The following is a 15,118-nucleotide window of genomic DNA, read 5'->3' as shown; positions in this document are numbered from 1 at the left end:
AGAGTTCTTTATTAAACTCATAAAAGACAAAAGTATCATGGGAATACTGGATTCTAAACAACAAAGAAATGCCACATTTTATCAAGACCTTGAAGCAGATATGAGGGAGAAACACCAGAAACACCTGATACGTGCCGATCACTATAAGGGGCTTTCCTTGCCATTAATGTTGGAAAACACGCCTATGTTTCCTTCCATTAAAAATAATGTCTAGTGTGTAATTGTGATATATGTAAACCTACCAACATCCGTTGCCATGATTTTTGGAATGACTTCTCGTGAGAGGAAAAAAAATACATTTTAGTCGTATAGCATCGGTTAATGGAAATTCGGTTATATTATATTAACATTATATTTTATAATTTTAAAATATATTTTCTATAATATAGAAAAATATAAATAAAATTACAACTAAAAATGTAATAATAATAAATGAATTAATTTGACAAATGGAAAATAACTATTAATATGCAAAATAAAACATTTTTAAATTAAAGTTGCTTCTGTGTTTTTGATGTTGTGTATGTTATCTCATATACTAAATCTTCACCAGCAGTGACAACCTCAAACGTCTGCTTCACCCTTAACTGTTCAGAATATATTTCAGTTCTGTAAAAACAGTATTATTTTAGTATTGCTCTATATTAGATCACTAAATGCTCAGACTCTGGAGTCAGTCACTGAGTTTACTTGGAAAAAGTAAATAAGTTGCATGTCGAAGAGAACACTAATTATCATAATGCAAAGAAGTTACTGTAACATTTCGTTAAATCCTGGAAATATTTTACAGTGCACTTTTAGAAAATAAACTTTCTTAATCTTACAACACATTTCTCACTAGTTTATTTAACTTGTTTACTAACAATGACATACATATTAGAATGAAAAGCTTTGATTTTAAAACTGATATCATGTACATTATGTGTAGAAATTATGTGTGAATATCCCCAAACTGAAGTAAAAAATTATTGATAAAAACGTATTTCGAATGAAAATAAATATCAAATAGGCTACTTTGGGAATCTTGTTCACCATTATGTATTGTCATATAGCCTACAAGTAACAGAACTTAAATTACAAATACAAATTTTAATTTTCTTGAGTCACCGGCCATTGGCAAAAGGTTAGTTTTAGGCCCTTTTAGGTTACTTTGAGTTCAGTCTGCGCAGCACCACTTCAAGTCGAACAAAAATTAGTTTGAATATATTCTCCTTTTAGATTTAAAACTGTTACAAAACAGTGATTAGTAATGGTTATGATGTAGTGCGCGTGTCTCATTCACAGACTGTAAATATAATATCAGACCGATAGGCGATTGACTTGAAGCAGTGCATGCTGGTTAGAAATTTTGTCCGACTTGAAACAGCGCAGACACCACATCACTGTGAAGTACGACATCAAAGTAGGCCTACTCTCGCGATTCAAGAGCAGACGGCTATGGGGCGCCGTTTGTAAAGCGGCTCACGCTGAAAGTAGGCTTGTTTGAGATGCGCCTAGCCTCGCCTGAAATGTGTGCGAGAGTAGGCGGCTGCAGTGAGGGGAGGAGTGAAAAAAGCGCAGGCAAGAAGGACAGTTCTATGGATCTGACACCTGTGAGATCAAAGATGGATATCGCGGGATTCACGATATTCACGCTCGTGCACGGTGTTGCTAATAAACTGGATGTAATTTAAGTTCTGTTGCTTTTATATTAAAATAAATAAAATGAACAAGACACCCAAAGTACTTGTTATTTAATTCCATTCCAAATACATGTTTATCAATATTTTTTTCTTTAATACAGACATATGTGTTTTTATTTTTTTTATTTTTTTATAAAAATTAAATTGCATAACCCAAAGAGATCGCACTGTCAGATAGTTTGGGAATATTCACACATAAAATATACACATAAAACATGATATTAGAGTTTTAAAATCAAATATTTTAAAAGAGAACAATACATCACAGTTGTTTAAACCAATGAGCATTAAGCTGTGTCGTCAGCAAGTCGTTTCCCATCATGCTTTTGATCAGCGCAGTCAGTGGAGAGCAACTGCGCTCGCCTGCAGAATCCGACAGGTGCGCCTTGCGATCGCGAGAGATTTTTGACATACGTCAGCATGACATCAGAGCAAGGCGGACCGCACTCGGACACATTTCTAACCGGCATGCATCTCGCGCTGATCACCGGTGATCGATTCTGCGCAGATTTGCTCATCTCAAACAAGCCTAATAACAGCAACATTTTGTCACATTTAGCTTCAAACAACGTTTAAAAAACTGGTATGAATTTTTGACTGTCACTTTTTAGCACATTTACAACAATATTTGTCAACTTAGAGATATTTTAAATAGTTACACCTAAATGTTAAATCTAAATGCTAAATCTAAATGTTAAATCTAAATCTAAATGTTTATAGCGGTTTATAGTGTCAAATAACGAATAAAAACCATCTCATCCGAGGAAATGGACTCTTGGACATGGATTATCCTGATAATAACTACCTAAAATAATAAACACGTTTGGAGAAACTCGTTCTTGGAAACATTTAAGATAATGTAAGTACACAATTGAAAGCAATATATAACTGTGCAAGTGGTTTTTGGATATTTTGATTATTACATATTGTACCTTTAAGCAGCTACATAAAGTATTGAATGAAAATGTCTCTGAAACATCTGTGTATTTGACAAATATTGCATCTATTTCACTTCAGCTGTGATAAAATATGCATTGCAAACAGCGCGAGCGTCTACGGGAAGCATAAAGTGTCCGACTTCAGTTTCAAGCTCCTCCTCGCATGCACGCGCAACTCTCTCCATCTCGCTCCTCAAGCCACGTCACAGGAAAGAAATGCTAATGGTGTCGACGTCGAATCTGTTTTAAATACCCAAAGGTGATTAAAAAAGTTGCAAGGACTTGACTGTCTCAGTGTTTTTACTTTCTGTCATAGCGACTCTAATCTCAGTGTCTCGACAAAAGCATAAAAGAACCTGCAATCAGTGGAGAAGAAGAGAGACACTTTCAAAGGGGATTTGAGAAGTTTATTCTCGTGAAGTCTCGTTTGCTGGTGCTCTAAAATCGTGAAAATGGATTCACTATCTGCAACGGAAATGTCTTGTCCAATTTGCTGTGAAATCTTCAAGGCTCCTGTTCTTCTGTCGTGTAGTCACACTTTCTGTAAAGAGTGTCTTCAACAGTTCTGGAGAAGCAAGAACACTAGGGAGTGTCCTCTCTGCAGGAGAAGGTCGTCACGAGATGATCCTCCGTGTAATCTTGTGTTAAGAAACTTGTGCGAGTCCTTCCTGAAGGGGAGAAATGAGAGGAGTTCATCATCAGGGTCTGAGGAGGTCTGCAGTTTACACAGTGAGAAGCTCAAACATTCATACACTCAGTATTTCTCTCTGCCATTTTGCTCCGCTTTATAATCACATGATGTACGATCATATCACTATACTCTTTTTATAGATTTTATTTTGTTCAATTCTAGGAGGAGCTGAGGCTCTTACAAGAGAAACTTAATCACAGGGAGAAAATTAAAGGGGAGTGTGTGAAAACAATCCAACACATAAAGGTGAGCATACAGAATGGTAGGATCTAAAATTTAATGTAACAGATTCCAGTTTATTATGATTACATTTCTTTAAAGTCAACTTAACAGGTTAATCCTTGTGAAAAATGAGTACACATTTTTTATTTAGTAGCATACAAAAAAGAAAATGCATAAGTGCAAACTAATACTTAATTAACATGACATTTATTTGCAGGTAGCCTAATGAAATGCTATTATAAGACCCACTTAAGTCAGACTTAAAGGGATAGTTCACCCGAAAAGGATAATTCTGTCATTAATTATATGCGCCATAAGAATAAATATAAACCAAAGAAATATATTCAATATTTTATGCAAAATTTTTTTGCAAATATAAATTCTAAAAATATGAAATATGTCTCTTACATGTACTTTAAAGTAAACTTTTAATTTCACTATAACAAAGTGTACTTTTTAGAATTGTAAAAAGTTATTTAAGTGTGTTAAGAAATAGTTATGACTGTACTCTGTTGAAGTGCACTTAAGTTGCCTTTTATTTAATTATTATTATTATATTATCTGCTAGTAAAGGTTTTTTTTCTTTTATTTTATTTTGCGATGTGAAGTACACTACAATTGCACATTCAGTACAATTAAGCACACTTATTTTTCACAAGAAGTTTTTCACTAGACATAAATTATGTAATGTTCATGTGTGTTCATTCATAACTTGGTTGTTATTTAAATTGTTGCATAATAACATAAATATGTAAGAAAAGAGTATTACAAATCAAATGTATTATTATTTATAAAGTGAATGTTATTTAATTTCAGTCTCAAGCTAAGCACACAGAGTGTCAGATTAAACTGGAGTTTGAGAAGCTTCATCAGTTCCTCAGAGATGAAGAAGAAATCGCAATCGCTGCACTGAGGGAGGAAGAGGAGCGGAAGAATCAGATGATGAAGGAGAAGCTTGAGGAGATGAACAGACACATCTCAGCTCTTTCACACACAATCCAAGACATGGAGGAGATGATGAATGCCAGCGAAGTCTTGTTTCTAAAGGTCTCGTTTCTGATCATTGATTCAGTGATTGATCACAACCTATCATTTTAGGAGATAACAAATTATCTGTTTATTCTGCAGAACTTTCCAGTCACAATGGAAAGGTGAGTGATCTACTGGTTTCTCTGTTTCTGATCCAAAGCCACTGTAGTTCTGACTCCTGAATGTGGTTCCAGAGTCCAGAGCTCACAGCCGGATCCACACATGGCTTCTGGAGCTTTGATTCATGTGGCGCGTTACTTGGGCAACCTGCCGTTCAGAGTCTGGAAGAAGGCGCAAGGCATTGTCCAAAACAGTGAGTCTTCTTTAGAAAAGTGATTCTCAAACATTTTGACGGCAAGGGTGTCCAAGACAGTATTCAAAGGCGAAGAACGCTAGAGTTCTGAAAGCTTGGGTCTTTTTGCTCACCAAGGCTCTTTGAATAGAATCCTGAATAGAAAGTTCAAAAGAACAGCCTTTATTTGCAATATAAATATTTTGTAACATGTAACTTTGTAAATGTCTTTACTGTCACTTTTGATTAGTTTAAAGGGGTGGTTGATTATGATTTCACTTTTTTAACTTTAGCTAGTGTGTAATGTTGCTGTTTATCTTTGGGTGCTCTTCGTTTCGGAATCACACTGGTTATCTTCCCGGTCAAAAATGTCCGGACAGCTAAAAATGAAACTTTCTCCATCCCAGTAAAACCAATGCAATTTATTTTTTTTCAATAATATTTTTTCTTTTTCTTTTTGTATTTTGAGAGAATTTGATGTTACTTATTAATATTTATGCAATATTTATGGTCCATTTTTGCCATTGAAATTAATACATTTTTTCTTCTTCTAATTTTTTAAAATATTTCTTCAATTATTGCAGTATGTCTGATTGATATAGAGACTAGGCCTTTTAAATAAATTTTTTTGAAGTCAGATTAGCGCCATCTGTTGATAATTTTTTTTATTGCATGGGTTCGCCACTAGATGCCTGTATAGCTCTCTATGGAGAGGCTTGTGAATTCTCAAGTTGTTTTTTTGACCAAATTACTTACTTTTAAGATGTGGATTTGAATGTATTTTTTAGAAATTCTCAAATAAAACTTTTTGCCAAGGTTTATATATATATTTTTTAATAAATTCGATGTGAAGTGTACACGTTTTTGCATTATTACTACAGTCAAACCTGAATACAGAGAAAGCATTTTGTTACAGGTAACATTACAATTCAATAAACAAATTACAAAAATAAACAGTAATGCTTTATCACAGCTTATTATTATTTATATTATTATTATTATTATTTTTAAACATTATATTAATAATTTTAATAATAATTATATTAAAGGGCACCTATTATGCAAAATTCACTTTTACATGGTGTTTGAACATAAATGTGTGTTGGCAGTGTGTGAGCAAAACCACCCTATAATGATAAAAATCCACCCAGTGGTTTTTTTACAATCTCAATAAATCATAAGCACTGTCTCAGAATGAACTGTTCTCAGATTCGGTGCAATGTGATGTAGAATTGCACAGGCCCCTCCCACGACTCCTTGATTGACACTTCAGTTTGAGCATAGACCCGCCCTGAGTGAGCTGGACACAGAGTCCGCCATTCTTCGACGCTTGAGCAGCTGTAGACAAGAATGTCTCCTAAGCGATTGAGGTGTGTTGTTGTTGGATGTAAGAATGAACATAGCAGTCTTCATTTAATTGAGCGTCACCCTTAAAGCTATGGGGCGGTGGTCTTCTGCTGCTTTACTCAGCTCTTACTGTGATTCTCTGGAGTAAAACTAACGCTCATCTTTTGTGTGATGTACAATAAACTTCACTGAACTCATCACAGTATATTTTGGTCATCATTCGGACGGGGTTTGCTACAGCAGGCTTGTATTAATAGTGGATAAAAGCAGATGACAAATAAATTATAACCATAATTAAACTAAACTACATGTTCTATCTCTATACAGCATATATTCTCTGGCTCTGTGGGCATTATTGTCCGACTCCCGAGTCGAAATGAACCCCACTACTGTCTGAGAGTTTCTGTTGAGATTGTCCTTCTGGTTCTTCTGAGTGTGAGCTCATGAGGCTCCGCCCCCTGGGCCATGCAGCGGCAGTTAATTTGCATTTAAAGGGATACACACTAAAACAGCAATAAATCAGTTTTTCTGAGCCCCAAAAAATGACAATTTAAACATGCTGTAAAAAATGATCTGTATGATATATATATATATATATATATATATATATATATATATATATATATATATATATATATATATATATATATATATATATAATTATTAATTATGTTATGTTTTTCACTATTGATGTTTTAGAGTGTCACCCCTTCATTGTTGAGCACTTTTTTTTTCTGCATCGTGGCCGATTTGTAGAGAATTTTTGTGTTTTTGTCAATTTCCCATTCATTTTCTGTGGTCAGTTATTTTTGACCGAAGAGCACAAGTGGGACTAATTGTTTTTGTACAACCACTTAGCCTGCTCAAATCATGCCTTCATTTTTTTGTGTGTGTTCACATACCTAATGCCATAAAAGTCACCAAGTTTCGTAACATTCCGATGAAGCTGTGATTTTTAAAAATTCTAAACAGATTTATTTTTAATCACAATTCATTGGTGTGTATGTGTATAAAAGTGTGTTTGTATGTGTGTGGGTGGGTGTGTCTGTTTTGCACTCTTGATGTTTTAGTGTCACGCCTTCATTGTTGAGCACTTCTTTTCTGCATCTTGGGCCGATTTGTAGATTGTACACACACAAATTCTCAGAATTTTTGTGTTTTTGTCAATTTCCCATTCCTATGGTCAGTCATTTTTGACCGAAGAGCACCAGTGTGACTATATTTTTTTACGACCACTTAGCATGCTCGGATCATGACCTCAATTTTTTTGTGTGTTCACATACCTAATGCCATAAAAGTCCCCAAGTTTCATAACATTCCGATGAAGCTGTGATTTTTAGAAATTCAAAACAGAAAATTTTTTGGTCAAAAATGACCGAAGAGCACCCAAAGGTTAAGCATAAACAACATCTGCAAAGTTACAATGCTCAAAGTTCAAAGCAAAGGGAGATATTTGCTTTTAAAGAAATCGTTTTTTAAGGACTACAACAAACGACTGTAAGGACTACAGGACATTTCTCCATTATCAAGACAGAATATGCTAATCAATGACTAGAAGATAACTACACATAAGCTTCATAAATTCATCAACTAAACATTCAGAAATGTCCTGTTGCTTCTACGTGTTGTCAATTCTTCTTGAGTCTCTCCACTTTTTGACTTTGTTTGAATATAAAAGGCTAAAAGTTTTTGAAATTTTCAGTGTGTGTCTGTGTGAGGTAAAAGGACACAAACTCTTGAAGCTCCGCCTCCTGTGCCGGGAGCAGCAGCTCATTTGCATTTAAAGGGACAGACACAAAAATGGTGCGTTTTTGCTCACCCTCAAAAAGTTACATTTTTAACATGCTATAAAAATATCTGTGGGGTATTTTGAGCTAAAACTTCACATACACACTCTGGGGACATCAGAGACTTATTTTACATCTTGTGAAAAGGGCATTATACCACCACTTTAATGTATCCTTGAAATAAGGAGTGGCAGTATATATTAAAATAATGACATTTCATAATTGCAGATATTTAAAGAACTGTGATTACATGATAAGGTTTGTCTTTAATTAACAAATAGCTATTTCTGCCTGATAAAATTGTTTAGAGCTTGATATAACTATGAAATTAATATTCATTATAAAAATTTCCATGACTTTACAATGTCTGGAAATCACACTTTTAAAATTCCCTCATATACAGTATCCAGGCTTTCTAAGACAAGGGAACAAATTGAAATAAGAAAAATTTATTTTTAATCATTTTTAGTTATTTTTCGGCCCCCTTGGACATTTGCTGAGGGTACCGGCGCTGGTTGAGAACCACTGCGCTGTTGCACATACAGTTTAAAGTCCCCCTGTGGTGAAAATCAAGTTTTTAATATCTATGTAGTGTTTTTAATATGCTTTAAGACAAACCATGTGTAAATTCATAAGTCACACCATTGCTGAGTATTTTCTCCTTAAAACCGCAATGAATCAAACGCAGTCTCAAAAACGCGGTTTGAAATCGCTGGTGTTTCTGGCGTCACAAACTGCCTTGTAACCAATCACGTCAATGTGTGATCGTCAACGAGTGGATCTCTGAACTGGTGTGAGTGAGTGGAGGTGGGGCTAATTTGCATATTCATAGAACCACATATACTAAATGAGGCAAGGGTGTGTAGTTACATCCAAGCTATTTTAAGGCATGAAGAATTTTTTTTTCAAGGAAAAAACTTAAATATGTAATTTTGGTGATCAAAGATGAGTTTTAAGGAATAAAAGTATTGACTACAGGGGGACTTTAAAGATTTAGTCATAATGTGTGGAATAACCAGATGACCTGCAACACCAAACAAGAGAACAACAACTTTGGCACACATTGATATTTAGTTACATTTATATAGCAGATCTCTACTGTTTTTATCATGGGATGCAAAAATAACATTTCTTAAGGCCCGGGTATACTTCATTTTCTGCATTCTACTTTGCGCGAGCATTTCAAAGTAGACTGTTGGCTGTGAGTGCGGAAAGACACGTTTGGCGCGTTCGCACTATCTAGTGGACTTTGTTTTCAAGCGCTCAAGTCAAGTCCAAAGCATATGGGTGAATTAAGGGTGATTGGGACAGTTTTTGAATTTCCGCCTTGTGTAAGGTTTCTTGCCATAAATTAAAAACATCAGCCCAACACATGTAAACTTATAACATAAATTTATGTAAACTGATCCAAAATACCGTTTTTGGTAACATTTGGGTGATTGGGACAGAACATCTAATCATTGATTTAGGCCAGTGTAAGCATATATTACACTATTTAGTTCATACTTTGGTATAATTTCATATGCAAGATTTCCTTTTCCTTTTTCTGTTTGTGTTTATTTCTGTTCAACTTTGTTTCTCAATGTTTATAAATTCATCCACAATCCACATGTACAACACCCCCTTTTTTTTGTAACATTTGGATGAAAGGTTGGATGGCCTCAGTAACGTGGCAGTGTTTCACAGTGATCATAATCCATCTTAATTTGTGTACATTTCACTCTCGCTCATATGGAGATCAGAATAAAAGTGTTGATTGTGTCTCATCAGCTCCTGTGATTCTGGATCCAAATACAGCTCATCCGGATCTCCTCTTGTCTGATGATCTGACCAGTCTGAGATGCAGTTCGGGCAGTCAAACGCTTCCTGATAATCCAGAGAGATTTGACGAGCATTCCTGCGTTCTGGGTTCAGAGGGGTTTGACTCGGGGACACACTGCTGGGACGTGGAGGTTAAAGAGAGCTCGTCCTGGGCTCTGGGAGTAACTGCGGCATCCAACCAGAGGAAGGGATGTGATTTCTTTGACACTGGTGTGTGGAGTGTGCAGTACAGACTGTTTGAAGAGTCTGGTTTTCCTGTGCAACAGAAGCTTGAGCGGGTGAGAGTTCAGCTGGACTATAACAGAGGAACAGTGTCATTCTCTGATCCTGTGTCTAACACACATCTATACACGTTCACAACCAGCTTCACTGAGACTGTCTTCCCATTCTTCTATAGCTTTTCCCATCTGAGGATCTTACAGGTGAATTTGTAAGCTGCTCATCCTCAAATAAGGGGAGTTGCAATACTGAGAGCGTCCACCGTGTTTCCTCATGACGCGCTGGGGAAAAGAAACACCTGTGTGGCATTAGTAATTAGAGGGAAACATTATAAATGTATGATGTATTGGTTGTTTGGGGTTTTTTTGCTGGTTGTTGCTGCTGAGTTCCTTGCCAAAGCTGCCGTGCCGGGACGTGGGTTTAAGATTGTTGCGCGAACCGTGCGAATTGATCGGGAGGGATATTTTGCTGGGGTTTTCCCCGTTTAAGTTTGGCGGCCGCCGTTGAGTTCCCTGAACGCGGAACCCACGTCCGGTAGCGGGTAAGAAAGCCAGCAGTACATTTTCCTTTTATTATTGTATTGGGTATTAATGTATGTCCTTGCTGTGTTTGCCGGGGAGGCCCTGATGTATGTGTGAACCTAATGGTCCCCTGGCGCTATTTGTGTGTAGAGTGAGCGCGTGTGTAAGGGGGTGGGCAGGTTATCCTTTTCCATATGCCTCCTATACTGTTGACGACGGCTATGTATTTAGCATGAGTATTATTGATGGTTTGTGTTGATTAATATTTGGTATGTATTTATTGGTGTGGTATTTATGACTTTTAGGTTTGCAGTGTAATGAACTTATGCATGAGAGGTGATCACATGAATTTATTTAATGCATGTATTGAATAACTACTGAAATCTTGTGCTGAGCATATCCTGTTTGTTGTTGCCTTCTTATTCTTGAAGTTAACATATTGCTGGAATCATTCACTGCATCTTAATTAAATTGAACCTGTCATGACTGCATTAACCTGCTGCCCCCTGGGTTTTAATATTATGATTGTAAACTAATAAAATTATTATCTGATGAGTTTTGGGTATTTGAGTGTTTTCTTGGTTACTGACCCACTGAAAGTATTTAGTCCAGTAGAGAACCTGTAAATCCTGAGTAGAGAGAGTTTGTGGGGGTTACAACTTGGCGTAGTTTTGGCAGACTGGACTGTGGGCAATAACCTACACAACTACACAACCAGCAGTAGAGCTACCTTCTACATCTAGTGGGGCGCAGCAGAGAGTAGATGGTGTACCTGATATGGCTCAGAATCAAGCAACAAATGCAAATATGGTTATGTTTCCATTAATGATGGGGTCACCTTGGTGTCAAAAATTTAATGGAGATCAAATGCCGCAGGGAAATAATTTTCAGGATTGGTATAATATGCAGACATCAACGTTCAAAATTTACCCTTTTTCGGAAGTGCAAAAAGTATCTGCTGTAATAAGTAATCTTGACGGGGAAGCAAAGAGGGAAGTGTTAGCTTTGCCAGCAGCACAGCGCATGACAGCTGAACAGATATTGTCATTTTTGAAAAGCATTTATGGAGATATAGTCCCCCTTGCAACCCTTCATGCCCAATTCTTTACCCGTAAACAAAGGACAGATGAAAATGTCAGGCAGTTTGCCTTGGCACTTCAAGAATTGAGTAATCGGTTGGATAATAGGGGTGATGGTACCATTATGGGTAATGTTTTACGTGACCAATTTATTTTGGGACTTTGTGATGCAGGATTGCGTAGGGAACTTCGGGGTATGGTTAGAGGAGCCCCTGATAGCTCTTTTGTAGAAGTTAAAAAAGAAGCAATTCTACGAGCAGAGGAGTTTGGGGAGGTAAGGCAAGCAGTAGCTGCAACAGTACAGTTGAAGCCAGCCCCAGATACAACAAAATTGGTTGAGGAGATTAAACAAGAAGTCTTTTTGCAGTTAAAAGGAGAAATAAAGGAAATGGTTGCTGGAATGATTAAAGAAGTTCGTGAAGGAGTACAGCACTTATTGCCTAGTAGTGATAATGCAAGACCTAGGTATGAGTTAAGGAGGGGTCGAAGAAGCTCAGATCAATTTGACCAGCAGGGAAGACCTATTTGCAGACGGTGCAAACAAGCTGGGCATATTGAAAGACGTTGTGGGGCTGTAGAGGGAGGACAGGGGCCTTTAAACTTTTAGAACCCACTGTACAGGCCCGATCAGTGGGTACATTGGGTAGTGGCCAATCAGAAAAGAAAGATAATTTAATAGGACAATGCCCAGTTGTGGAGGTGGTGATACAGGGGGTTAAAACACCTTGTTTGATTGATACGGGTTCACAAGTAACCACATTAACCGAAAGCTATTTTAAAAAATATTTTGTGACTAGAGGACCAACAGTGTACCCACCAATATAAAAGTTCAATTTGGTAGCTGCTAATGGGTTAATGATTCCATATATAGGATATATTGAGGTGGACTTGAATATATGTGGGAAAGTTATACCAAAAAGGGGAGTGTTGATTGTTAAAGACTCAAATGGATCTTTGTACCCAGGACTAATCGGCATGAATGTGATTTAAGGAGTGTAGAGACTTCCTGATGACACAGACTCGAGATAGTTGTGTAGGAGAAGGTGAAGTGCAGGTTAAGGTGTGGCATCAGATGTTTTCGGTTTGTGAAGATCTGTTAAAGTTTGGTGATGAGTCAGGACAGATAAGTTCAATTTACTGGCCGCAGGGAAGACGAAAGACAATTCCAGCACAGTCAGAGGTGGTGATAGAAGCATGTGCACGTTTACGACCTGACAGGAAGGATTATGTGGGCTTAGTAGAACCTTGTAAAGATGTATTGCCGGGCCAGTTGTTGGTAGCTAGATCACTGAGCACAGTTTCAAAGGGAAGAGTTATGGTCCGAATTCTAAATCTTTCTCCAGTTCCAGTGACTCTTTTTCAGCGCTGTTGAATAGGGCAGATTTTTGATGTTGAGTTGTGTCCAAGTCAGGAAGGAGATGTACTGCTAAGACCATTGGATGATGAGACCGTAGAAGTGGGGGTGAGGCAGAATACGGTGCAGGATGTAGAACAAGAACAGGTGTTTCGGCCGGTGACTGTTCCTTTAGACCCACTACAATTTAGTACTGAACAACAAGAGATGATTGCTAAATTATTATCTAAGAATCAAAAGGTCTTCTCAGAACATGATGAGGATTATGGGTACACTGATAGGGTATTGCATGTGATACCAACAAGCGATGCAGCCCCGATTAGAGAACGGTATAATAGAATTCCACCAAAATTGTATCAGGAAATGAGGGGGCTTTTGAGTAATATGCTTGAAAATGATATTATTAGAGAGAGCTATAGCCCCTGGGCAGCGCCTGTAGTGCTCGTCAGAAAGAAGGACGGCACCCTTCGTTTCTGTGTAGACTACAGGAGATTGAATGGTGTTACCCATAAAGATTCTTACCCCCTCCCCAGAACTGAAGAATCATTGGCTTCATTGAAGAAATCTAGAGTTTTTTCAACATTAGATCTAGCGCATGGGTACTGGCAGGTGGGGGTGCATCCAGCTGACAAGGAGAAGACCGCCTTTGTGACCCCCATGGGGCTATATGAATTTAATCGGATGCCGATGGGGCTGTGCAATGCTACAGGAACATTTCAGAGACTGGTTGAAAGTTGCTTAGGTGACCAAAATTTTGAAACATTGTTGCTCTATTTGGATGATATAATTGTCTTCTCCCCTTCTTTTGAGGCCCACATTGCCCACCTGGACTTGGTTTTCAGTCGCTTGGAGAACTTTGGCTTGAAAGTGAAACCTACTAAGTGCTTTCTCTTCCAGAATGAAGTCCATTATCTAGGCCATGTGATTGCAGAAGGAGGGGTGTCACCAGACCCAGAGAAGTTGCGAGCAGTGGAGACCTGGTCAACTCCTCAGAATATCACCCAGCTGCGTGCTTTCCTGGGCTTAGCAGGTTATTATAGACGTTTTGTTAATAACTTTGCCCAAATTGCAGCACCCCTGAACTCTATGATGTGGGGGACATCAAAACGACGCACCCGACCGGCCAGAGGTAAACAAGACTGCTGGGTATGGGGAGAGGCACAGGACATGGCATTTAAAAACTTAAAGGAGAATCTCCTACAAGCACCCATACTGGCTTATGCAGACTTTCAGTTGCCATTTCTGTTGTACACTGATGCCAGTCAGACAGGCTTGGGGGCAGTGCTGGCACAGGTGCAAGAGGGAAAGGAGAGGGTGATCTCCTATGCAAGCAGAAGCCTTCGTCCAGCAGAAAGAAATGATAAAAACTACAGCTCCTTCAAACTAGAACTGTTGGCGTTGAAATGGGCTATAGTGGAAAAGTTTTGCGAATATCTTGCTGTGTCTCCCTTTACTGTTTTCACAGATAACAATCCACTAGCTCACCTGAATACGGCAAATCTGGGTGCAGTGGAACAGCGATGGGCGGCCCAGCTTGCAGGATTTCAGTTTGAGGTGCGATACAGACCGGGGCGGACAAATGGAAATGCTGACGCCCGCTCCAGGTGGCCTGTGAATGAGACCTCTGCCAGGACTATAGAGGATGGGATTGCCCCATGTGGTGATGGTGGCTATGTAGCATCTGCAGTGGTCCATGCCTGTGTCCACGCTTTTGTTCCAGTGGTTGAAGAGGTCATACTGGAGGAGGGTCAAAAGATGGATGCAGGGGCAGAAATAAATGAAGATCGAGTTGGCCCCAGCCTGCTGGCCGAGTGGGTGAGTGCACAGCGGGGTTGTCCAGTGGTGTCACGACTGTGGGTCTATATGGACAGAGGAAGAGGGCCCGTTCCAAAAGAGCGAGCAGCTGAAGACCGGCCTACCCAAGTGCTGCTACGACAGTGGGCCCGTCTCTGCGTGGATCAAGGACTGCTGTGCAGGGAGGTATGTGACCCAAAGACATTTGACAAATGGAAACAAGTAATTGTACCTCAGTGTCTGCAGAATCAAGTTCTGGGATGGGTGCATGACCGTGCAGGACACCTGGGCGTGGAAAAGACTCTGGGCTTGGCCCGTCAACGTTTCTTCTGGCCAGGTCTG

General features: G+C 38.5%; 1 protein-coding gene across 1 annotated transcript; it reads left to right on the top strand.

Moving 5' to 3' along the window:
* Positions 1-2,794: 2,794 nt before the first annotated feature.
* trim35-39 (tripartite motif containing 35-39) lies at positions 2,795-11,104 on the top strand. Its single transcript, XM_084099094.1, has 6 exons — positions 2,795-3,349; positions 3,474-3,557; positions 4,350-4,580; positions 4,662-4,684; positions 4,757-4,875; positions 9,759-11,104. The coding sequence occupies exons 1-6, from the start codon at positions 3,302-3,304 to the stop codon at positions 10,241-10,243; spliced, it is 990 nt and encodes a 329-aa protein (XP_083955220.1). The 5' UTR covers positions 2,795-3,301; the 3' UTR covers positions 10,244-11,104.
* The last annotated feature ends 4,014 nt before the right edge of the window (positions 11,105-15,118 follow it).

This window comes from Abramis brama (assembly GCF_963993115.1).
Source record: "Abramis brama genome assembly, chromosome: 22".
Taxonomy (NCBI): domain Eukaryota; kingdom Metazoa; phylum Chordata; class Actinopteri; order Cypriniformes; family Leuciscidae; genus Abramis; species Abramis brama.
This window is presented reverse-complemented; position numbering and strand designations above follow the sequence as displayed.